Genomic DNA, 24,234 nt, shown 5'->3' with positions numbered 1-24,234 from the left:
GGGAAGACACGGATGGAGAACATGGAAAAGATGAAGAACCTGCTGCAGCCCTTCTCTGAGTCAGGAGCCATAAGGTGTAAGAAAAGAGAAGGGAGAAAAGCAAACTCGGCGCTCTCTCTCTCTGTCTCTCTCGTCTCTCTGTGTGTCTCTCTGTGTGTCTCTCTCTCTGTGTGTCTCTGTGTGTGTGTGTGTGTGTGTGTGTGTGTGTTGTGAAATTTTGCGATGCGGCTCTCAGGGTGCCCGACACTTGGACTACAGATCACCATTTAGCTGCAGGGAGCTAGCGCTCTATCAGTGAGCCCATGAGCACTGCACCTGGGAAGAGAGCGCCGTTGGCATCTAGGTGAAACGGCCCACAGGGAGCCTTGGCAGGCAGAAATAGGCCTCGGGGAAAAGGCTTAGATTGATCGGGTTCCTGTCCAGGCGGATGTCTTCCAGCTGCCGTAGCTCGGGGTTGTGTTCCCTGGGGCCACAGAAGGTGTCTCTTTCCATGGTCTCAATCACGTTGTTCTGGAAGGAACAGCATACGTTGAAGGCTCACAGCAGCTGGAGAAACCGAGACAGGTAGAGCTGAGACCATACATGGGGAGAAGAGGATGCTTGTGGAGAGTGAAGAGAGAGAGGGAATTAGAAAAGATGGGAGAAGAAGGAGCGGGGTCCTAAGGGGGTGAGAAGAGGAGGGGAAATTGAGGGCACAAAGCAGGTGGAATATGGACGGGTACAGGAAGGAAATGCTTCACAAGGAGAGGAGACCAGCATTCATACAGGCCACGCTCGTCCTCGCTGCCCGAATTCCCCCGGGCATCTGTCTTCCACCCTGCTCACTCTCTTTGGCCCTTGGTCTGATCAAGGCTCCTCACCTGCAGGTGCAGGGAGCGCAGGCTCAGAGGCAAAGGCCCAGGGATGGAATCCAGCAGGTTGTCTGCCAGGTAGAGAAACTGAAGCTTCTCCAGGGCCTGTGGGGACACAAAGTGTAGGAGACTGGTGAGTCCTCTCAGGCTCTGGTCATGCAGCGGTGTCCCAGGAGGCCAGTGTCAGGTTGGTCGCACTTGTAGGGTGGGGCTGTCCCTGCCTATCTGTCTGTCTCTCTTTGTCTCCCCTTCCTCTCCAGCATCTCACTCTGTACCTCAGGCTAGCCTAGAATTCTCTATGTAGCCCAGGCTGCCCTCAATCTTGTGATCCTCCTACTCCATCCTTCCGAGGCCTATGTGTACCACCAAGCCCAGTTAAGGATGCTGGTTCTTTAAGGAGCTTACAGATACCAACCCCATTTGGATGCCAAAAGAAAGCTGCTGTCATTGAGTTCTGGCAGCTGGGAAGCATAAAGGAGCTGCTAGTGCTGGCTGGGAGGAACAGATAAAGGCAGGAACAGGTAGAAGGAAGGATCAGGGGACATTTCAGCTCCGTCTCAACTACTCTGCCACCAGAGAGAAGTTTTCCAAATGCTCCACTTGGAATGGCTATGGAGAACAAGCTCAGAGGATGGCAGAACAGACACATGGAGCACACAGACACATGGAGCATGGGAGTGTTTCAGCACTGTAGAACCAGGGAAGGCCGACCAGATAGGAACTCGGAGAGAGCTCAGCCTGCAGGGGGATGGGAGAACAGGGAGGTATAAGCTACCACTTAACGGAGCATCCACTGCCTCCATTTAGCTATCCTGTTATCTCTGCAAATGCTGTGCTCAATCCTGCAGTAGCCGTGTCAAGTGGGCATTATCACCCTCATTCTATAAATGAGGAAACAGGAGCGGAGGTGCCTCACTCAGTGAGCTCAGGTCCTTCGGCTCCAAAGCCCCTGCCTTTTCTGGAGCAAGAAAATAGGCCCGAGTGAAGGCAGAGAAGCACCTCCTAATATGGAAGCAGTCAGGATGTCTCTGAAGACTGGAGCAGCCAGGGACCTCCCTGGACAGACAATCCCAGTATTTGCTGCATGGCCAAGAAAACCAGTGTCTGCAGGGTTTGCTTCACATCCGCCAGTGGCACAGATACTGTTCTCTGTGTCTTCTGTAGGCCCCCAACCCACAGCATCCTGGGAGGGTGGAGGATGCTTGTGAAGAGGACCAGTGAAAGAGCAGCACCCAGCTCTTGGTGAGCACGGTGATGTGTACCACGGTTATGGCAGCCTCGGGAAGCTGAGGGAGGGGACAACGAGTTTGCCGGTATCCTGGACTACAAAGCAAGACCCTTGTCTATGAATACACATTATGCACATAAAACATAACATATAATAGAATATATATAAGTGGTTATATATACTGCCCTTTTTACCTTCTCTATTTGATGCTTCTACATATGACTCTTTGTGAAAAGGAGCCTGTCACAATCGAGCATTGCTTAAGGACAGGGATGCGTTCTGAGAAATGTGTCATTGTGAAATTACTTACACAAACCAAAAGGGCTGTGAAGTTACTAGATGACTCGCTCTTAGGGGCCACCGCCGTGCCCGTAGTCCAGTATTGACAGAAATGTTGTCATGTGGTTGACTGTATTGAGAGGACAGAGAGGCTGCACATGAGATACCAGGCTGTGAAGGCCCTTCCTAGTCCTGCAGCCGGCATGCTGGCTTTGCCACCCTTCCCTTGGCGTCCTGTGCTCTTACCAGCCTGTTCCTTGGGCAGTCCCACAGGACCATGATTGTGTCAAATGACTTAATACTTTCCACCAAATCTGTCCAGTAACCCATCAAATTGTGTCTCGAGAATCTGACCATAGAGAGACAGTGATCAGTTACTTTTTAAAAAGATTTATTTATTCATTATGTATACAGTGTTCTGTCTGCATGTGTGCCTGCAGCTCAGAAGAGAGCACCAGATCTTACTACAGATAGTTGTGATCCACCATGTGGTTGCTGGGAATTGAACTCAGGACCTCTAAAACAACAGGCAGTGCTCTTAACCTCTGAACCATCTCTCCAGCCCCCAGTGATCAGTTACTTGGTGGAAGATTTCAAAACCATTAAGATAGTATGTAGGAGTTGGAGTCAGGGTCAGCACTATAGACAATCTGGAGTTCTCAAGATCAGAGTGGATGAGCAGGTCTGGTGTGAACAGGCCTGGGGTGAGCAGGTCTGGGGTGAGCAGGTCTGGGGTGAGCAGGTCTGGGTGAGCAGGTCTGGGGTGAGCAGGTCTGGGTGAGCAGGTCTGGTGTGAACAGGTCTGGGGTGAGCAGGTCTGGGGTGAGCAGGTCTGGGTGAGCAGGTCTGGGTGAGCAGGTCTGGGATGAATAGCTCTGGGATGAATAGGTCTGGGGTGAGCAGATCTGGGGTGAAGAGGTCTGGTATGAACAGGTCTGGGATGAGCAGGTCTGGTATGAACAGGTCTGGTTTGAGTAGGTCTGGTATGAACAGGTCTGAGGTGAGCACGTCTGAGGTGATCATGTCTGGGGTGAACAGGCCTGGGGTGATCATGTCTGGGGTAAACAGGCCTGGGGTGATCAGGTCTGGGGTGAACAGGCCTGGGGTGAGCAGGTCTGGTGTGAACAAGTCTGGGGTGAACAGGTCTAGGGTGAACAGGCCTGGGGTGAGCAGGTTTGGTGTGAAGAGGTCTGGGGTGAGCAGGTCTGGTGTGAACAGGTCTGGTGTGAGCAGGTCTGGGGTGAGCAGGTCTGGTGTGAACAGGTCTGGGGTGAGCAGGTCTGGGGTGAACAGGTCTGGGGTGAGCAGGTCTGGAGTGAGCAGGTCTGGGGTGAGCAGGTCTGGGGTGAGCAGGTCTGGTGTGAACAGGTCTGGTGTGAACAGGACTGGTGTGAACATCTCTGGCGTGAGCAGATCTGAGGTGAACAGGTCTGTGGTGAGCAGGTCTGGTACAAAGAAAGCAAGTGGAACAGATGCACAGAAAAAGGCCAGCACTACAGTGGTATCCTCACAGAGGCACGGGAGAGTTGCTGGTATTGATTTCCTGTGTTCTGTCCCCACTAACAGGGTCCTGAGGCCTGATAGCACTGTGTTTCCCATTCACACAGGCGACAGAGGCTACCATGATGGCATAATGTAAAGTGCTCTTTTCTGGAGAAGAATGTTTAAGAAGCCATAAATGATGTGGGAGTCTCTGTGTGCTGTGATTACCACTAATGAATAAAGAAACTGCTTTGAACCTATAGCAAGGCAGAACTTAGCTAGGCAGGGGAAAGCTAGGCTGAATGCTGGGAGAAAGAAGGGTGGAGTCAGAGAGAAGCCATGGATCCGCTGGAGACAGATGCTGGGATCTTTAGCCTGCAAGCCACTGTCACGTGGCGATACACAGATTAATAGAAATGGGTTAAATTAAGATGTAGGAGTTAGCCAATAAGAAGTTAGAGCTAATGGACCAAGCAGTGATTTAATTAATACAGTTTTTATGTGATTATTTTGGGTCTAAGCTAGCTGGGTGGCCAGGAACCAACAAACAGACCTCCTCCAACACATAAGTAGAAAAAGAAGATAAAAACTAGGAATTGATTTTTAGGCCCCAGACCAGAGTTGAACATGAATTGCTATGAGGTCAGGGTACATGGGTAGGGTGGGTGTTGTGTGGTGGACTAAAGGTCCTGACTCACCACGAAGGCCTCAGGCTGTATCCCCGAGCTCTGCAGCCGATTCAGGCGGACATCCAGGAACTCGATGCCGCTGGGCAGCACAGGCAGCGCTGCCAGCTGGTTCTCTGAGAGGATGAGACCCTGCAGGGCAGGCAGCAGGCGGAAGGCATCGTTGTGGACCGAGGAGATGGAGTTGCTGGAGAGGTCAATTCTCTTCAGTTTTGCTGAAGGATGTTGGGAGAGAACGAAGGGTGAAACTGGAACAGACATCTCCCCTGGCCCCAGGTGGGATGTGTTTGCCTCCATGCCTTGCTCCATCCTTCTCAAGCGAGTTCTAACTAGCTGTCCAGACCTAGAGAAACAAGGCTAAATCACCTCATCCCTCGACAGCTTCCTCCAGAGCTTTGGTTCTATGGTAGTTACCCATCTTAAAAGGGCCCCGCCCCTGCTTCAGAAGAAGAACTAACAAGCTCAAGTTCAGGAATCATTGCATTCAACCCTCCCCCACCCCCTCCATGACTTACTCTACATGGAGGATGCTGAGGACCTGAAAGGCTACTAGCAATGCAAGCCCGGGCAGTCCACCTCAAGCAGGGAATATGGTAAGAAGTAGCAAAATAAAGAAACAGCAAACAGCTCTTTGGATCACATCAGGGCCACAGAGAGGAGGTGCAGGGAGGTCTAGCCCAGAGCTTCTGGAACATCCTGGCAATGTTGCCTTGAGCATAATATACCTTCCCTTTCTGTGCCCCAGATCCTTCGTGAGAAGAACTGGCTACTTCCACCACTTTAAACTCTATGGGATTTAGAAGGATCGGGGCGTCTGTCCCTTTGACGGCCTGTGAGCTCATGTCTGTGTCCTGGCCGTCCTCTCTGCCTTGCCACGACCTTTTCCCAAAGCATAACTCACTCAGCCCTTTGAAGTCTCCGGCCCGGATGTGGCTGATGTGGTTGAAGCGGGCGTACAGGTAGGTGGTCATCTGGGGAAGGGGAGGAATGGTCTTGAGGTCTGCATCATCACAGTACACGGAAGAGCCAAGGCACACACAGACCAGGCAGGTAGGCAGGCCTGGCCAGGTAGAAGACAGAAGAGAAGGGCTTTAGCCTCTGTGGGCAGTGGTCTTTGCTTTAGCGGATTCCTAAGTCATGAGCATCTGTGGCTTTTAGACTACCTCTGGGTTTTTGCCCAGAACCACCCAGCACAAGGTACCCAGACAGGACTCAGGTTCACCCTGGCCTAAAAGATGACTCACCTCACTACCACCCAGTGCAAGTCCCATTTGTGCATTCATCAGACTCAGACCCTTTGTAGGTTCCCCTGAGTTAATGTGGCTATTTCTAGGACCTCTGTCTGTCTCTTTCCCAGATGATCCTTCTTTAGTGCCAAAAGGTACAGTGTAGATGAGAAAAAAAAGCCAGAGTGATATGGAATAGCCAGGGGTTACTGCCTCTGTCTCAGGAAGAGGAACTGCCTATGCTGTATATGGCTCCAGGAAGCACAGCAGAGCCAAGGTGGAGTGGACAGTGCCTGCTGAGCATCCATTTCCTCTTGGGATGTTGTCAGCATTCTAATCTTCCGGTGGGAAACATCCCTCCCCTGTTCTCCACCCCTGGTGCTCTCTCTGCACAGAGCGGTCAAGAAACTCAGACATCTGAACAATGTTACTGACACTTGCTATCACAAGTCACAGAGCTTACTGAGAGGGAGGCTTGTACCCAAAAGGCACTGGAAGAAAGTTCACAGCCCAGAGATGAGGCAGCAAGAGGGATCAGCAGGGGCAAGGGGCAGAGAGAGGTCCCGTGCCCTTCTCCCAAGGCTGAGAAAGGCAGGTCCAGCTGAGACCCTTCATGGCCTCTTCAAGGCTGAGATTGGGGCTGTGAGCATCATGGACTCCCCAGGTCAATCTCAGTCAATCTCAGTACCCCAGGTCCATGCTGGCAAGCATCCGACAGAACAGGACATCAAGTGTCCACGAGTCCAGAATAAGCTGGGTTCCTCCTGTGTCCCAGTTTTTGATCCCCAGCAGAGTCGGGGATGCTGCACCCCGAGCCCAGAAAGGCACTGGGGGGAAGGGGCTGCTAACAAAGGTGACTTTATACTGAAGTCGATGTCACCGCTTCATTTGCTCCCATGCCAAGTGACAGCTGCAGTTATTTCTTCTCCTTTCCAGGCATTTAATCATCTCTAATCTAATTACCACTCAAACTGCTCCCCAAGTGATGCTGTTAATTAAGGTAGGGTGGATTTGATAGGGTGTAGGAGTTCCTGCTTGCTTTGCCTCCCACTCAATTTGTGCATAATATTTATGCAGAAGTATCAGGGACAGACAGCCACTCCCCTTTATGGCGGCGGTGTTTGTTTTCACCATGGCAACTCCCCTTCTTTTCCCGCTGGCAGAGGCTCACCCAGACCCAGGACTCCCTGGCCTTAGCCCTCACCATGCTCCACTTCAGAACTGCCCGGTGCTAGCTTGAGGTTCCTCGGTCTGTGATCTGTGTATACTGTGACCTTCAGATTGCCTGCACTTACCATGACTGCTCTGGGAGGTCAGTAGGCCGGTGGTGGTAGGCTTGGTCATGGTGAGGTTTGGAGCCACAGTGTTCTGGGAGGGGCTGGTTCTTGTTGGGAGAGTCAGACTGTCCACTTTAGCCTGGGGACACAGCACAAAGCATATCATAGTCATTCTATGCCTGAGAAGGACTTAGCTGTGGCTTCTGGAAATCTCAGAGACCAAATCGAAACGTGCGGATTAAGAGGAGGGAGAGAGAGCAGAAAGAGAGAGCAAGGAAGGGATCTTGGAGGACATGGCATCAAATATCATATACAGATGAGGAAACTGAGGCCAAAAAAGGAGAGGGTAAGGGTCAGGTACCCAGAAGGCCCCACACAGAGCTGAAGTCTGGATCTCTGGCTCATCCAGACTGGTACTCCTGTCCTTTCCGCATTGTTCAGGTCGGCCCTAACCCTTTTCTCTATGCCAATCCACATCACAATGAGCAGAGGCTTCTGGGCTCCTGTGCCATGCCGCACAGGTCAATCCTTGCATAGAACAAGGGAGAACTTCAGACTGGAAGACAGACTACAAACTGACAAGCTAGCATTTCCCGTTTTTGGGGGGAGAACATGGAGAGACACAGCTGACCTTCACCCCATGACACGACTCATGATCTGATTTGACCACATGGGGAGGTATGTATGAGGTCCCCTGCTGGGATGGGTCCTACCGAGTGTGCCGTGGACTACGACCTTGGAGGTTAGTGTCCTCTTTTTTGTAGCCTGTGCCACGTTCCTAAGGAGGGATAAGAATTTGTACCTTGTGCCTGGGAAGACAGCATTGTTGGAAAAACGCTTCCCTTGAAAATAAGGGCACACATTTGATTCCCCAGACCCTCATGTGTCTGTTTGCCAGCTCTGTGGTTAGTGCTCATAATTTCGGTGCTGGGGAGGATTCCTGGCCAGCCATCCTAGCTCACTTGACAAGCTCCAGGCCAGGGAGAGAGTCTGTCTTAAAACGCAACGGACAGTTCTGGAGGAGCAAAACACCTAAGGCCGTCTGTCTTTTGGCTTCCTATACCTGTGCACACACGCATGTGTACCTGCACACATAGAAATGAACATATACACCCATAAAGAATTTGCATCATATAGAGAAAGAGTCGAAGGCTCAAGAGACTTGTATTACAGGGCAGGTGGAAGGGGAGCTGGCTCTAATCAGGGAACCCAAGTCAGCTGTGTCCTTTCACCTCAGGGGTCTGGTCCCCATAGTCGGCTGGTTCCTCATAGCTGCTCAGGTCAATGACGTCACTGTAGTCCTCCAGGCTCAGGGCATAGTTCCCCACATGCAGAAATGCGTAAGTGTCACCTTCCTTGGGACTCTGCTCTTCTCTCTTCCTTTCCCCTGGGAGAGAAGCTGTTCCTGCCTCATGCAGCACCAAGGCCAGCAGACTCAGGAAAGCCAGGAGCCTCATGGGGTTCTGGGAGAAATAGGAGCGGGAATGGCTGAATCCCACTGATGTCCATCCTGTGGGTAGGTGGTAGAAGGGCTGGTATCTGAGGTCTTTAGTGCCCCGTGGGAATGGCCCACAAAGTCACCCAACCTCCGACCGGCATGTTTGCTCACTCTTGCCCTCCACCACACAGCTTCCTCAGAAGGCTCATCTGCCACTAAGGCTCCTTGAAGACCAGGCTGTGTCTGGAGGGATCATTAGCCATCCCTCACTGCAGCTCACAGTGCGGCCATCAGTCACTCAGGCTCCCACTGACAGCTCCCACAGGCTGGCTTACTCATCTCACCACAGACATGCTTAGAAAATCCCGTCCACTCACCTGTGCACTGGACACACTTGCACATTTGCACAGATACTCTCCAGTAAACAACCACATATTCAGAACAAACTCTTCATCAAAAAACAAAACAAAACAAAAAACTAGCTTTCGAGAAACTACACTAAAAAGACTTTTGTTTTCTTTGGCTTTTGCTTTTGTGATAGGGTCTCATGTACCCTAGATTGGCCTCAAGTTTGCTATGTAGAAGGACCTTGGACTTCTGACCCTCCTGCCTCCACCTCCCAAGTGCTGGGATTACAGGTGTGCACCATCACGCCTGGTGTATGAGATGCGGGGTACCAAGCCCAGAGCTTCCTGCATGTTAGGTAAGCTCACTAACAAGTGGGCCTTCTCCCTAGGCCTTCTTGTGGTTGGTCTAAGGTCACTCATTCATGCAGTCACTTAAACACTCATGGGGTGTCTACTGAGTTGCAGTCTCTGAACTTGCCTCCGGAGGTGTAGAAATGAATAAGGCCCCGCCCATATTAGGAGCAACCAGTTAACTTGGAGACAAATCTTATAATTGACATACAATGTAAAAGAAGGGTGTTCGTTCATAAAATAGACTTAGAAATGGAACTTTTTAGAAACATATCATAGAAACCAGAGAGTCTGTGTGTGGTTGTCAGAGTGTTTTCCCATCAGGAAAGCTGGGTAGCTATCTATGGACATATTTATGTACACATGTGTGTGCATATGAGCACACACGTCTGTGCAGTTCACTCACATCCGTGCACACAGGGGGAGGGCTGTGAGTTCTATGGACACTGAGGTGCCTGTACCATTGTAGCCAGCATGTGTCAGGCCTCCTAAAGCCACTGCACAGGTTTCTTAACTTCAGCTGGACTGAGCGGTAAGTCCCCAACAGTAGCAAAAGGTAGTATCTCTGTTCCCAACCCCCACTCCAACTAAAATATATGCTTTTAAAAACAATTCCCAAGGCAGTTTATTGACCATCCTACAGCTTCTTTGACTGGAGTCTTGGACTCTTCATCCTTCCTGCCCAGTCCCTGCCCCAGCCCTTTTATTTGCATGCCAATATGCATGAAGCCTCCAACCTTGGACCTTACCTTTTAGATGCTTTCGGGTACCGGGTACCGTCTGGCCCTGCAGCTTTCAGGGAGATAAAGGCTCTGATGGAGATGATGACTGTCTGTCTGTCTAGGGGACAACTAGACACGCCCTCATCTATTGGCCAGGGGGAGGACAAGGAGTTGGCCCGGGGAGTCATGTGTCTAAGTAGATTTCCCATTCTTTGAGATGTCCTGCTGTTTTCTTTCCTTTTTCCTCAGGGGGTCCCTAATCTGAATTCTTCACTTAATGAACAGGAATTCGTTGTACACACACACACACACACACACACACACACACACACACACACATTCCACACCACCTTCTTCTCTGGGGGATGGTCAGTCAGATTAGGAGTTTTCCTAAACTAAGAAGGCTAAACTGAAGTTATCTGTGGGGGTGAAGTTTGCTGCTCACCCCCTCCCCCAGGGATGGTGACACTTGACTTCACAGACGGACTGCAAAGAGGAAGGAGTCTGGACTGGGGCACCCCAACCAGCCCTACCCTTAGAGCACTGGGAATCATATTAAGCAGAATCACCAGGGAAAGTTTTAGGGCTTGGGCAAGCAATGCAAAGGGAAACAGGAAGTGGGGTAGAATTTGAAGACCAACTTCAAGTTCACAGACGGTAGTCACCAAGTACAAGACAGAAAGTTCTCTACTCCTGACAAAAGAAAGGACAAAGACAGCAGTGGGGCTTTGGTTTACAAACACCCAAGACATCGTGACATTGTGCATGACCTCTAGTCTACAACCTAACACCCATCCCCACCGCCATTTCCCAACAATCTCATCTTTCCTTGGGATATGCCCAGATATCCCCAGAGGAGAGCAGGAGCTGGAGAATGCCATCCTGATCCTGCTGCCCAGCTTCTTCACTGACGTTCTCCAGTTCCCTCCTCTTCTTGGGTCACACCCTGAATCCCAGCTGGGAGGCCCCCTGAATCATCTATTCAAACTCCCTACTGTAGGGGAAACCAAGGGCCAACGAGGGGAAGCGGCTGGTTCAAGGCCAGCGCCACTTTTTGACTCTTCTGAGTTCACAAGGCTCACCTTCTTTCAACCTCATCCCAGGAACGCTAAGATTACGGTGACTCTGTGCCCTCAGAACAGATGGCCTTGGCAAAACCTATGCCCGGCTTGAGATGCCATGTGAGTGGGCACACCTCATAGCCAGACCCTGAGGAGGCCTCAGCTGGTGTGAGAAGAGGCCACCTGCGAGAACAAGGCTGTTTTGTCTCGGATATTCCCCCATCTGGGGAATGAGAGCTTTCAGAAGCTTCGCTGGGTGGAGGGAAATAAGACTCCCACGCCAGTAGGACGCCCTCAAAGCAGATGGCCCGTTTGGCTGGCCCTGCTCCTCCATTCTTTTCTTCCAGAGACCCTCGGTCCCTACAGACAGCCGAGAGCGTGTTTCCCTCCCACCTCCACGCTATTTGTCCCTGCAAGGAATGTAGATGAGAGGGTTCATTCATTTTCCCCTGCCACCTGCTCCCACCTCGGCGACACACCCCCTCCACACTCCCGCCGTCCGTCACCCCCCTCCCTGTCGTCCCACCTATTCCCCTGAGCATCCGCCCCCGCACTTCTAGGCGGGCGCAGTCAGCCCTGCCCGGCGCATGCGCCGGCTCCCACGCGCTTTCCCCCAACCCTATCGGGCCGAGGCAAACTCTTTGCGTTGCAGACTTTCATCCTACACTTTCTCCCAGCTTCTATTCCCGCCTTCGCAAGCTTGCGGTTGTTCCCATGGATTTCGGGGGCGTTGGTGGACTGGAACGTGGACCTGTGTGGGAAGCGGCGCGCGGGTGGGCGGGCTCTGTCCCTGATCTGCGAGCCTGGCGAGCTCTGCCCTTTAGGAGAGACATGAGGCATGCTGATGGAAGAGAGGCAGCAGGCCATGTGGACAATAGTGCGGCCAACTGACCCTCCTGCTGCCCTGCTGTGGACAGTGAGAGAGGGGGGCAGAACGTTCAGGGACCTGCCTGCCTTTTGGTATTCCCTGCTGAGGACTGAAAACCTCTACCCACCCCGACATAAGCTAGATCCCAACCCAGCTAGCTACCTTTTTGCTTATGCTCTTTTCCTCCAAGTCATACACTTTCTCCATCTCTTATCTGGCAAAACTAGGTCCCTTAGACCCTGTTCACGTGAGACTTCCCAGGCAGAGAGAGTAGGTCGCCTCTGAATTGCTTATAGTTAACGCCATTACAATTAAGAAAAAAAGAATTTGTGGGTGCATCCTACCCTCTTATCAAGTTATTAATCCCCCCCAAAGGCATGGAGCATGTATTGCCCATCTTTGAATTCTTAACCGGGACCTGCCTGGCACACAGTTTGATCGGAAGTTGATCAGACAGGGATAAGGGGCCAGGAAATCTGTCGGTTTTCATTCTACACAAGATAGCTTAGGCTAGGAGGGTGGCAAATCCCCTCTGTAGCCACATTCCCTCTAAAGACAGCCCTAGTGACTAGTCTTTTCGAACTTCTTTGTGACCTGTAGATCTTTCAGGGTGATTTGTCCTGGCTCTCTGTCCTGGGTCCTTTCCATGCACACTGCGTTTGTCCAGTTAGTCTATAATCTTTCCTTGGACAGAGAAGGCGACCATGAATCATCCAGAGTCTGCCTTGGTTCTGAGCGCTGCAAAACTCCACAGTGTGATGTCTGTAGGTTCAAAGAACCCGGCTGTTTCAGTTTCAAATGGAGCGATTAGATTTCTGGTCTGACTTTAGGAATCATTTTTCATGCAGGTTATGAGTTTGGGGGAAATTCACTGAGAATAGGCTCTGGGATATCTCTGCTGCAAATCATTCATTTATTGTGACAAGGTTTTACTATGTCACCTTGGTTGGTCTCAGACTCCGAGAGATCTGCCTGCCTCTGTTACCTGAGTGCTGGAATTAAAGGTGTGCTCCACTACTCCTGGCTCCTAGGAGCTTAACGTATTTGGGGGAGCATTTGTTGCTCATCTAGGGGATCTGGGTTTCTTTCTCAGCACCCACATGGAGGTCCTCAATCATTCACACTCCCAGTTCCAGGGGATCCAGTACCATCATCTAACCTCTATGAGCACCAAGCATGAATGTGGTGCACACACATACATGCAGGCTAAACACCTCTACACATAAATACATCTAAAAAGTGCTTCTTAAGAAAGGTATTTTCTTCACCCATCTGCTCAGCAAGATGTAGGGAGCGGGGTAGCAAGACACATTGGACCCGTCCCCATGCTTAGGTTCATGCTGGGTGTTTGTCCGTATGACTTTATTTCCTCTGCTATGAAGCTTGTTGAAATGTTCAGAGTCAATATGGTCTTTAAGAGAACAGATAAGATGTACAGTGCGCACGCGCATGCACACACACCTATGTGTGCACCTGCATGTATAGATGCCAGTGGCACTGAGCGAATGAACTCGTGTGAGAAGGGGCTTTCTAAACCCAACTATAACTAGCACACACGCACATTGTGTCTGTATGTCTCCTGTAAAGCCAGTTTAGCTCTAGCCCCTCTAGCTGGCAGCTGCGGAGAGCCGTGGGGGAAGCTGGCTTGTTCTAGGTGGGATGATGGGTTGCCAACGGTGTGACCACTACTTCAGTCTGCAGGATCAGTGCCCACCCCCATCTCTAGCGGCCGCAGGAGCTGTGCTCCCGACGGGCCTCCCCAAAGGGGTTGAGGCTACAGGTTGTGCATAGATGCAGAAGGGGCTTGTCCAGGCCGTAGCACCAGGTTGCTTTCAGCCTTAATACTGTATTGACTTTAAGCAGGAGCCTTGGAGAAACCAGCTGCAACTAGGAAGAACAAGGAAGTTGCACAGCGAGGGGTAGAAAGTCTGTGTGAAGTGGGGCTCTATTTTCAATCTTGAGTAGATGAGAAATGTGGTCAAGAATATAAATGGGCTTTCTGGACTGTCGGGCCCAGCCTAATCCATGTCTTGAAACAGTTGTGTGACATTTCCCCATCCTAATGTGGGTGGGTCCTGTGCTCCCCTCGCTTCCAGAACATTCACCTCCCCATAGTCCTCCTATCACACACTCAGGGAACTGCAGCAGGGCAGGTGCAGTCTCTCCTAGAGGGAAGGGAAGGACTGGAGAGGCCAGAAGCCCAGGTTCTTGGAAACCTGCCAAGTTGCTCACCTGGGCTAGAAAGGGAGGGTACAGAAGCCTTTGGAGGAGGGGCCCTTGGGCAAGGAATAACTTACTGCAAGGGGGCGGGTAACACCACTTGTCCTGCATTAGGTATGCTCCGGAAGAGTGCGCACAGACATGCAACACAGCTAAGAGGACCCTGGAGGAGCATCCCACCTGCTTACGTCCTGAGTACAAATGTGGAGGCTGAGAGCAAGAGACCTGGCAAGGCTGAGGCCAAACTAGCTTCCCTTTGACTCCCAAGGCTTTCCCATTCACATTCACTCATATGGGGACGAAGCCCCAGCTCTGTCCTTCCCTTTAGATCCTCAATCAGTCAGTCACCCATGGGCCTCTTCCCCCAAGGAAGCTGTTTGCAACAGCCCCACAAGGAGAGTGGAGTTGGCTGTGACCTTCGCCAGCCACCAGATGTCACCGATGAGTCTGCTTTAGAGGTAGAGGCTAAGCCCCAGTGTGGAAGAGGCTTCTGGGAGATTTTCAGGCGCTCCACCCCCTTTTCCCTGTTTCTCAAGAACTGCCTCTGGGGTGGGGACTGGGTCGTGCACAGAACAGAGTCTGGGATGCTGCCTCTTGGCCTGCCACTGTGAACACTGTCCTCCACGGCTTTGGGTCTCTTGTCAGGTTTGGGTCAGGGAAACTGTAGGGCCCATCTACATCCACACAGGCCCATTCTGGGGCTCTGGCTCCCAGCCAGCACACATTAGCTAAATTCTAGTTCCTTGAACCATTCTCCTCTCTGGCTGTTCTCTGAGACCCAGCCAAGAGGGTGTGTGCTGTGCTTGGCCAGGAGGAGGAAGAGAAGGAAGGGCTGATGGAGACACTTGTGAGGAGCCCCGACCCTCCACCCCACCTCAGTCATCCCTCACACTTCCTTCCTGGAGAACGGGAGGCAGCAGGAAGCAGGTTGATGTCTGGTGTCAGGAAACAGGGAGGCAGAGCAATAGTTTTGGAAGGAGACCTGGGTTTGTCAGCCTTCTTGAGGCAATGATGCCCAAGGTGTAGGAGCACTCAGCAGAATTTCCCAGGGTTCTCCTCTGGGATGACTTCCAATTCTTGCTTGACTAAGACTAAGAAAAGGCATCCGTCCATTACCTTACCCAGGGAGGGAGGGATACATATGCTTCTGTTGGCCCACGCCCATGTTTCTGAAGCAAGGGAGACCAAAGAAGAAGAGAGGTTTCGGCTGGCAGGGTGTCTTTGGACCGGGTGGGGGATCTCGCTTTAGAGCTGGAGCAGAACACACGGCATTTCCCATCTTCAGAAAGGGATAGGAAGAAAGGCAGAGCCGGGAGCAAGAGAGGGAGAGAGAGAGAGACATGATGGGCACCAGAGCTTGGGCCACCAGCCTTCAAGTGCTGTCAGGGAGTCCAGCTCTGGGCACAGCCTAGATGACCACAGACTGCAGGAGGCGGAAACACATCATTAGGTCCAGCGGGATGGGCGGCTTCAGGAAATTCCCATCTAGCCGCAGGTAGCGCAGGTGAGGCACATTTTCCAGATCCGAGGAGAAGTCATGGAAGGTCACAAAGTTGTTGGGGCAAATCTGGGTCCCGTTGATTTCTGTGGAGAAAGAAGGGGTGAAGTCAGCCGCAGAGGAACTGGCAGCACAGGTGAGGAAAAGGGGGATGCCAGCCAAGAGTGTGGACTCTATAGATCTCCTCTCTGGACAGAATGACTTTGGCTAGGTGTGACTGTAGATCATTTCCAGAGTCAGTCACATGATTCCCGCTGGGGACGGTGGGCAGCTGCACTGCTTGCATGGATGGTTTATTTAAGGACTAAATTCTCATCTTTTTCTGAGCTTTTCTACTGGTGCGGTACTCAGAGCTATTGTACCCTAGGTTGACCTTGAACTCTCCATCCTGCGTCTCAAGAGTCAGGATTACAGGCATGTGCCACCACATCCCGTGGGCAGAGGGTTTTTTTTTTTTTTTTTGAGACACAGTCTAATGGAGTCCAGGATTGCTGGGAACTCCCGATTCTCTTGCCTTCACTCCCAAATGCTGGGGTTGCACACACGTACCCTCATGTCTGAGCTGACATTTTTGACTAAAGTAAAATTGAGCTCTAACTTCCCGTCCTTGGCTACAGTTGACACACCAAGCTCAGGACCCTGTAAGTGTTCCTTAGGAAACTGTCTTGGCTAAACCTTGCAACCTTCCATATAGACTCAGAAATCAGATAAGCATTCCCCTGTCCTGTCTTTATAAGTTCTATACCCTGACTGCGTAACTGCCTCTCTGAGTCCTCTTCATGGACGTTTTAAAACCAAGGCTTAGATTTGGGAAGTTCCTCGCCATGGCTGCTGCTGGCTTCTTTTGCAGAGGCAGGCCCGGAACATAAGCACTTTGTATCTCTATTCTACTTGTAGGGAAACACCCAGCAGTGTTCCTGTGTCTATCCTATTCACAGGTCCAGTGGCCAGAAAAGCTGATGCAAACATGATTAGGTGATTAGATATTATTGCCACCCTCATTTTACAGGTAAGGAAACATTTTATATGGGTAGAATATCTTTTTCAGAGGCAGCAAATAGTGAGGCCACAGTCAAAACTAGTGGGATCCCTGCTCCCCCTTTCTTCAGTGCTAGGTATGGAATGTAAGGTCTTATGCATATGAGAAAGAACTCTAAGTCAGGCAGTGGTGTAGGCCTTTAATCCGGGCACTCTGGAGACAGAGGCAGGCAGATCTCCTGAGTCTGAGATCAGCCTGTTCTGCTCTCCCCTGTGGCGCCCCCCCCCACTCACTCTCGATGCTGTTGTTGTTGAGGTACAGGTGTTCCAGCTTGTTGTTGATGGCCGGTACATTGCTGATCTTGTTGTGTGCCAGGTGGAGCACCAGCAAGTTGGAGATGTTGAAGGAGTTCTTGGGGAGCCCTCGGTCGGACAGCTTGTTGTAGTTCATGCGGATGAAAGCGAGGTTGGGGAAGTTCTTGAAATAGTCTTTGGGGATGGTCTCGATCTTGTTGCTGTCCAGGTAGAGCTGATGAATGACTGGGGGCACCTTGGGCGGCATCTTTCTCAGGATGTTGTGGGCCAGATTGAGCTGCATGAGGTTCTTGAGGCCCTGGAAGGTGTCGGCCTTGAAGACACCATCGCTCAGTCGATTGTGCTGCAGATCCAGGAGGAGGAGGTTCTCGAGCTTACTGAACACACCGGGTGGAATCCTGGAGATGTGGTTCTGGCTCAGTCTCAGCTGTTCCAGGTTCCGGGGCAGAGCTGACGGCACCTCTTCCAGCTGATTCTTCTCCATGTAGAGGAATGCCAGGCCCGGGAGCTTCTCCAGCACCCTTTGGTCCACCTTGCGGATCCGGTTGTTGTCCAGGTTAATCCACCTCAGGCCTGTGGCGTTCTTGAAAGAGTCCAGAGGGAGTTCGGTGATGAAGTTGTTCTGCAGGTAAAGGTAATGGATGCGGGGTGGGATGACAGGGACCTTGCGAAGGTTTCGGCTGTCACAGTAGAGGGCTGATGGGAAGTCAGGGGGGCAGTAGCATTCCCGAGGACAGTCAGGGAAGACAGAGGGAGGCCCAGGAGGAAGGGGTGGAGGAAGGTCTGTCGGCTCTACAGGCTCCGCTGGCTCGTGGGGCTGAGGAAAGCTGGGTGTGGGCCTTGGCTTGGGTTTCCGCCTGATCCCAGGCTTTGGTCTTGTTGGTTGGCCTTGGGCCACTGAGGCCAAGATGAGGAGAAGTGGGAGGAGCCAGAAGAAGGATGCCCTCATGATCCAGGTGATGTACCTGCAGGGAGGAAACTGGGAATAATTAGCCTGCCGGGCCTCAGAACTAGAAGGCATGTCTGCCTCTAGAACTAAATCCTGGAGAGAGAGAGGCAGAGCCAGGGACCTGAAGAACAGGCGAGGACCCGGGGCTGTGGGATTCTTCAAAGGTGCCCCCCTATGGGAAGGTATATGTTGGTAGAAAGCACAGGTGTTGGGAGCCCTGAGTCTTAAGGCACTTTGGAGACCTTTAACTGGGGACGGGCTCTCCCCACCTGTAATATGAGACCACCTCTGCACCTATAAGGAGAGTGCTCAGCCACAGAATGACATCAAGAATCCACCGGATGCTATTTATATCACCCCTCCTCCGAGAAGAGTTCCCGACCCTTTCCAGGGGGCTGCTGGGATATGGCCCAGAGTCCTAAGCAGTGGGGCTGCGTGACTCCTTACAAACCCCACATGGCAGTGGTTTTCAAACCGTGCCTGCATTTCTGTGAACCCCCTGAGAGGGGGCCCCCAAAGTGTCTCCTGTGCTAGCATGAACAGTCTTGCTCCTTAAATCTGTTATCGACAGAGATAGGAATACTGAGAAAGATACACATACACACACACACACACACACACACACACACACACACGGAGGGTGGTTAGGCAAAGCATTTGAAGAAAAAAAAATCATTGCTAAAATTGGCCTGCAGTCTGCCCACCATATCCAGCTCCTGCTGTTTATAATGTTGAGTCCGGAGGAAAGAAGTGGCCAGTGGAGGCTGGAAGGCTGTTTGACAGTGGGCGCAGGACACCAAATCCAGGAGGTCTCCTGAAAGGGACATGCTCAGACACCAGCACTCAGCCACTCACCCGTGCTCTGTCCCCTCCCCTGCACTTGGCTCAAAGAGTGCCGGTCTTTGCCAACATAAGCCATGCCAAGAATTCCTCTCCAGATGTAGAGGCCCTTGGGAAAATAAACAGGAAAGGAATAGAAAGACGTGGGACACTTTCCTTGCTCTAGAGCCGCCATTGTCGCTCCAGAGACTTTGGAATTGGTAGCGTTGAAATGGAGTACTAGGAAGAGCTTCTGGGTAGCCTTAGTGACACTGGGATCAAGAGCAGAAGGAGCTTTTGGGTGACTCTGTGTGGTTGGAGGTAGGTTGAAAGAGGGGAAATGCAGAATGATCGTCCTAGCTGAAGAGTGCCATCTCCCGGTGCTCCCTCTCGGGCCTGGGGTAAGAAGGGCACAGGGAGAGAGCCCTGTACCTTGGATCCCTGTGGCTCCTCATCCCCGATACTATCCATATCCCATCACTGGCTCCTCGGATGTTCCTCACTACTGTGGCTCTGGGGATGCAGGCTTCTTGGGGTTCTTAGAGGCAGAATGAGCTAGAATGTCCCTAGCTTGTAACTGAACCCTGTGATCATGGCCTCCAGTCTAGGCCTCCGTCTCCCACCTACCCCCCCTCCCCCAGCCCCTATCCATGGCAAATCATCCTTTGCTTTTTCTAGGGGCTATCTTCTGCATGCTTTGATCTAGGAAAGGAGCAGGGGTGGGGGCAGTCCCCAAGTTGTGTGTCAGATGCTCAGGTGGGGCTGAATGTGACAGATAACAGGCAAGCAGGCAGAACTCAGTCCCTGAGCCTGTCCCCAGCCGTTTATGTACATCACACACACACACACACACACACACACACACGCACCCCTCTTTGTCCCCCACCTGTACCACTCTGTACACACACTCAGACCTCTCCCATACACATGGGCAAACACACATTCTTGGGGTCTGTATACATGTGTGACTTTTGTATGTTGATCTCTGTGGGAAGGAGGGTAGAATGAGGAAGACCGAGGCTATCCTGCCGGTGTTCCTTTCTCCTGTCTGGGGTGGGTTTCTTAGACAAACCTCTCAGGTACATTTAGAAGGTCATTCCCCCCCCCCCCCCCCCCCCGGGGCCTTCTGTGACAAGGGACTGTGGTTAGATTCTTGGTTTATCCGCACTGAGCTTCTCTGAAAAGACTAGAAAGATAATGTGTTCCTTGTGTCCCTTGAACTTGAGCCTTGTTCCCAGATCCCACAGGACTCTATAACTGGTGTTAGGAATTCACATTTTTATAAGGCTTTTCGTCTTCCTGAAAACAGAAGTCATATCACGGAGAAAGGAAGAGAGTGAAGCTCTTCCATTCCAAAACCGCTAGAAAAGCGCCAGTCTTTCAACCCTGATTTGTTTTTCTGTTCTTTTTGAATCTCTTTGTTTACAAATTATCCTGAAGTCTGTAGGCCAAATCACCCCCCACGCTGTGAGAAACCTTGCCCCAAGGCCAAAATTAGTTCCCTGACTGAAGTTCCCTGGTTCTCTTTGTTTTTGTCACCAAAGGCACTTCCAAGGGACCCCAAGTTAGCCCAACTAAGCTTTCCAGGGGGCCCAGCAGAGCCTGCCTATAAGGAACAGTGTCCTGGACAGCTGGTCTCTGTTGCTGGGGGAAGAGCTAGGTCTCCTGTCGGTGTGCTGAACAGCCCTGGCTCCACTGGCATGGCTATCCCAAAGGGAAACTTATTCATTTCTACCTGCCTGTCTCAGGCTGGGGTTCCTCAGACCTTCCTCATCCTCACCTCCAGGCCAGTGTCTTTGGAAACTCTCTGTTCTGGCTCTCAAGCCTAGAGCCCCAGGAGGTTCCCCAAAACAAGTTTCCTGGCTCTAAAGTGGGCCTTTCCGTGGGGAAAGAGGATCAGCCCTCCCCTCTTTCAGGCCCTGGGCTAAACCAGAGTACACAAGGAAACTGTGTTCTTTTCGGAGGCCTTCCTCAAGGGCACACCCCTTCCTGCTGAGCGGGGCTGTCCTAGCTTCTGGGGAGCTCTCACTGTAGAGCCATTCTCTCCAGTCATACCCCTGCTGCTCTGGCAGCTGAGAGACTGGCGGTCACCCCACCCAGAGGGGTTTTTAGTCTCACCAACAAAGCCCAGAGACAGGGCTTCCGTGTCATTAGCTCCCTTAGGGTGGGGTGTCTGTGCTTAAAATCACTTATGCCCCTGAAAGCATACCTTCCCAGGTCCGGTCCAATCCCAGTCCCTACCGGCCCTGCACACCCTCAGTCAATGAGGACTAGCTGACCACACCCCTCACTAGCTAAACTCCTGCAGGCAGCTCTCCAGCTCTGGCTCAGAAAAGGCTGCTGCTTCCCCGACCCCAGTTCACGCTCTGTCCTAAGAGATCTGGCAACTCAAATTTCAGTTCTGACAGCGTGGATCTGGGCTTGAATCCTGACCCTGACTCTCCCGAGGGGGCCCAGACTTGACATGAGTGCAGGGCTGGGATGAGCTCATGTATCTGAGGGCATGTTCTAGAAAGCAGGCTCTGCAAATGATAGAGAGAGCTTGTTTATGGGGAGCAGGCTCTGGGAGAGGCTCCCCAAGTTTAAAATAAGACAGTCCTCTTTCCTCCCTGCCCTGTTTGTCAGGGGTTGTCAGTGTTTGGGCTCCTGCAGCATGGGGCTGGGGTACTGTGGGCCAGGACAGCCCAGGGAGAGTGGTCCTTCTAAATGCACAGTGTGAACTGAGGTTGGCAAAGCTCTGCGCCCCCCCTCCCCCCCGTTATCAGATGTAAGTGGCACAAGCAACTTAAAAAGGCAGTGCAGATCAAAACGTGCTAAAAACAAGTTTAACATTATGTGTAGAGGAACTGCCATGTTCCTGTTTGAACAGGTGGATAGAAACAGAAAGGAAGTTTTGTGGTTATAGGGAACTAGTCTGAAAGGGCAAGCTCCCCATTGGAGGGGATGGGGAAGAAATCAGACAGACAGAAAATCCCTAATAGCCTGCTGCTCCCTAAATCTGCCTTTCTGCTTCTCTCCCCAGCACCTTTAAACCTTGTCTAATGCCAAGAAGGATCCACGTGAGACAGGATGTGGCTATAGATTCTGGTTCCCTCCTGCAACCTGTTTTAGCTGGGTACCACCTACATCCACTACATAAGCCTGTTTCCTCATCTATCAGGCGTGCTTGACACCTCTGAGGTGCTGAAGATCAAGACCAGGGTTCTGTGGATACTGCAAGCACTCTACTGCCGAGCTGCAGCCCCAGTGTGGGTGCTGTGAGGGTCGAGCCAGTCGATGTGTGCTCAGTGCGTGTAAAGGGGTTGCTGGTACCACTTTGAATCAATGGTTTTGTTTGTTTGTTTTGTTTTCCTATCAGTCTTTGGTTAACATCCTCCATCCCTCTACTGCTGGAAGACAGGGCTCTTTCTTACAATACTAGGTCTTCCACTCAAAGAAACGTCATCACCTTTGAGGCTCAAAAGACCACACTCGACAGTCAGAACCAGCTGGCTGGAACTTCCCAGACACCTGGGCAAAGCTCACCGTATCTCCGTCCTGACTGTCTAACCCAGATCTCTGCCTTCTGTAGCAAGTGGGGACCCTGGCCAGCAAAGGACATCTCTCTTTTCTGCTGGTTGTGGCATCTAAAAGGGATGGCTATAGTGCCCAGTGCCAGCTCTTGGGTGCCTGGGATAGGTATTCTAGCAGGTAAGAGGAGCTGTCTTGAGATAACTTCTTTTCTTTCTAGAATGTTCTGTGGGAATATGGTTGCCAAGGCTTACAAAGGTGATGATGATGGTGGAGGGGGGCAACCATATGAGAGTGCCTGTTCCCTCCCAATCACTCCCACTGTTGGGACTATGGGGCTCCTTTTCCAGGAAGCCACACAGCCCTCTGTGCCTTGAACACTCGGGAAGTCTCAGGGTGCATTAAAACAGCTCTGGGCTCCTTGGGCCCTGTTCAATCAGTCAGTAGTGACTGTCTGGCTTCCACATTCCCTGCCTACTGTCTAGGGGCTTCTGGAAATCACCCTTCTGGCTGCCATGCCCCCCCCCCATTGCTGGAAGAGAGGGAGTTATGAAAATAAGGTTCTCAGGATCCCCTCCCCTCCCCCTCCTCCACTTGAAGTCCCCTTACCAACTGAATGGTCAGGATAATTTCAGAGTAACTTCAGAGAGAAATGGGTCTCTGACTACCTGCAGGGAAAAGAAAAATTGTTAACTTGGAGTTATGGCCTCCAAGACTTGCAGGCTCCATCAATTTCTCTTTGTAAAAGCCAAGTGGTTTGGACCAGGGAGGCAGGAATTCAGGCTGCTGAGAAGATACTGTGCGGGCCCTGGAGCCACTTTTCTCTCCCTCCTACCTAATTAAGCTCAAAAGAAAGAGGAAAATCACCCGCTTGCTCACGTCCTCCCTGCTAAGCCAAGACACGACTGTCTTCTGGCTCTGTCATCTCAGCGGGAGGACACTTTCTCTCCAGTCTTGCAGCTGAGGAGGCAAGTGAGAGGTAAGAGACAAGACCCAGTGTGTGTGTGTGTCTGTCTGTCTGTCTTCTGCAATGTGTGATAGTACACGAAAGGCGCAGAGAACTGGGTTCCAGTGTCCGGTTTCTATGGCAACACCTACTCTGTTGAAATTCTGTGTGCGACACAGCTCTGTGTGTTCAACAAACATCTGCCCTTGAAGAAAGTTTAACTTCAGCAGCAAGCAAACACAAGGACAGAGGATGCTGAGGAGACATGAGCGTGTCAGCAAGAAATGAGGAGCTCCGTGAGAGAGGAAAAATAAGGAGGAGGAAGGGAAGAAAGGCTGGACAGAGCTAGAGGGAACCCTTGGAGGAAGGAGCCTTCTAGTCTCCAGCCTTCTCCCCACTGCCTGGGCTTACCTGCACACACCTGCCTCTCCTCTGGACTGTGGGGCACTCCTCTCTTCCTCCCTACCCTTTGGTGGAGCTGGGGCAGCCGAGAGCCAGCTAGGAGTTCTGGTCTCCCGGTGGTGCCTGTCTGCGTGTGTCTGCCTGACTTTCTTCCACCAGATCCTATTGGGGTGGGGAGGTTAGGTTAGGAGGAAGGAGGGGCAGATCAGAGGGGGAGGGAAGAGAGGAGAGAGGGAGGGCGCTTGGGAAAGGAGGAATGACAATACAGTCTTTATTTGGCAGCCAAAACTGCACAGCCCTCATCCACACCCGATGCCCACTAACAGCTCACTTTTAATAACGTTTCCCTGCTCCCGCTACTCTGGAGCGGGACCGTTTGACCCGAGTTTGGAGAACAAGTCAAATCAAGGGAGGGAAGCTCTTGGAAATCAGCCGCTGCTTCTGAGCAGGCGGGGCGGGGTCGCTGGGTCCAGCACTGGCCTGTTAAATTCCCAGTGCGAGCCTTGCTTCCCTGGGGCTCATTCTTCAATTCACTGTGGGATACTTTTCAGAGCAGAAGCAGGCATGATATCTCCCCATCATCTCCAGAAACTTGCTAAGGGAGTGGAGCCTCACTGTGCAGTGAGCTGACATATGAGGTAGCTGTTTTGGTGGCCAAGAAGGCTAGTCTGAAGATCAGAGGGAGAAAAATCTGGCCTGAGGATCACACAGCAAAGTTAAAGCAGATTTCCGATTGTAAATCCTCAAGTTATCATTCCTAGTTCATGAGGACCTTGTCGGG

The 24,234-nt window shown here is 51.7% G+C and overlaps 2 protein-coding genes across 7 annotated transcripts; both read right to left on the bottom strand.

The window, feature by feature from the left end:
* Positions 1-339: 339 nt before the first annotated feature.
* Positions 340-10,201, bottom strand: Optc (opticin). Its single transcript, XM_057769570.1, has 6 exons — positions 8,262-10,201; positions 7,048-7,168; positions 5,428-5,586; positions 4,539-4,741; positions 861-956; positions 340-510 (listed from the first exon to the last, which is right to left on the bottom strand). Exons 1-6 carry the CDS (start codon positions 8,484-8,486, stop codon positions 340-342), a joined length of 975 nt encoding a protein of 324 aa, XP_057625553.1. The 5' UTR covers positions 8,487-10,201.
* A 2,359-nt stretch (positions 10,202-12,560) lies between these two features.
* On the bottom strand, positions 12,561-23,634 carry Prelp (proline and arginine rich end leucine rich repeat protein). Of its 6 annotated transcripts, none has more exons than XM_057769566.1 (4): positions 23,463-23,634; positions 22,715-22,773; positions 16,807-17,806; positions 12,561-15,620 (listed from the first exon to the last, which is right to left on the bottom strand). In XM_057769566.1, the coding sequence occupies exons 3-4, from the start codon at positions 17,774-17,776 to the stop codon at positions 15,445-15,447; spliced, it is 1,146 nt and encodes a 381-aa protein (XP_057625549.1). In that variant the 5' UTR covers positions 17,777-17,806; positions 22,715-22,773; positions 23,463-23,634; the 3' UTR covers positions 12,561-15,444. The 6 variants fall into 6 exon arrangements, with proteins under 6 accessions (XP_057625549.1, XP_057625547.1, XP_057625550.1 ...); XM_057769564.1 differs by having other exon boundaries at positions 16,807-17,792; XM_057769567.1 differs by having other exon boundaries at positions 16,807-17,792; positions 23,473-23,634.
* Positions 23,635-24,234: the final 600 nt, after the last annotated feature.

This window comes from Chionomys nivalis, chromosome 5 (genome assembly GCF_950005125.1).
Source record: "Chionomys nivalis chromosome 5, mChiNiv1.1, whole genome shotgun sequence".
NCBI lineage: Eukaryota > Metazoa > Chordata > Mammalia > Rodentia > Cricetidae > Chionomys > Chionomys nivalis.
Note: the sequence above shows the minus strand (reverse complement) of the source record. Positions and strands in the feature narration are given on the sequence as shown.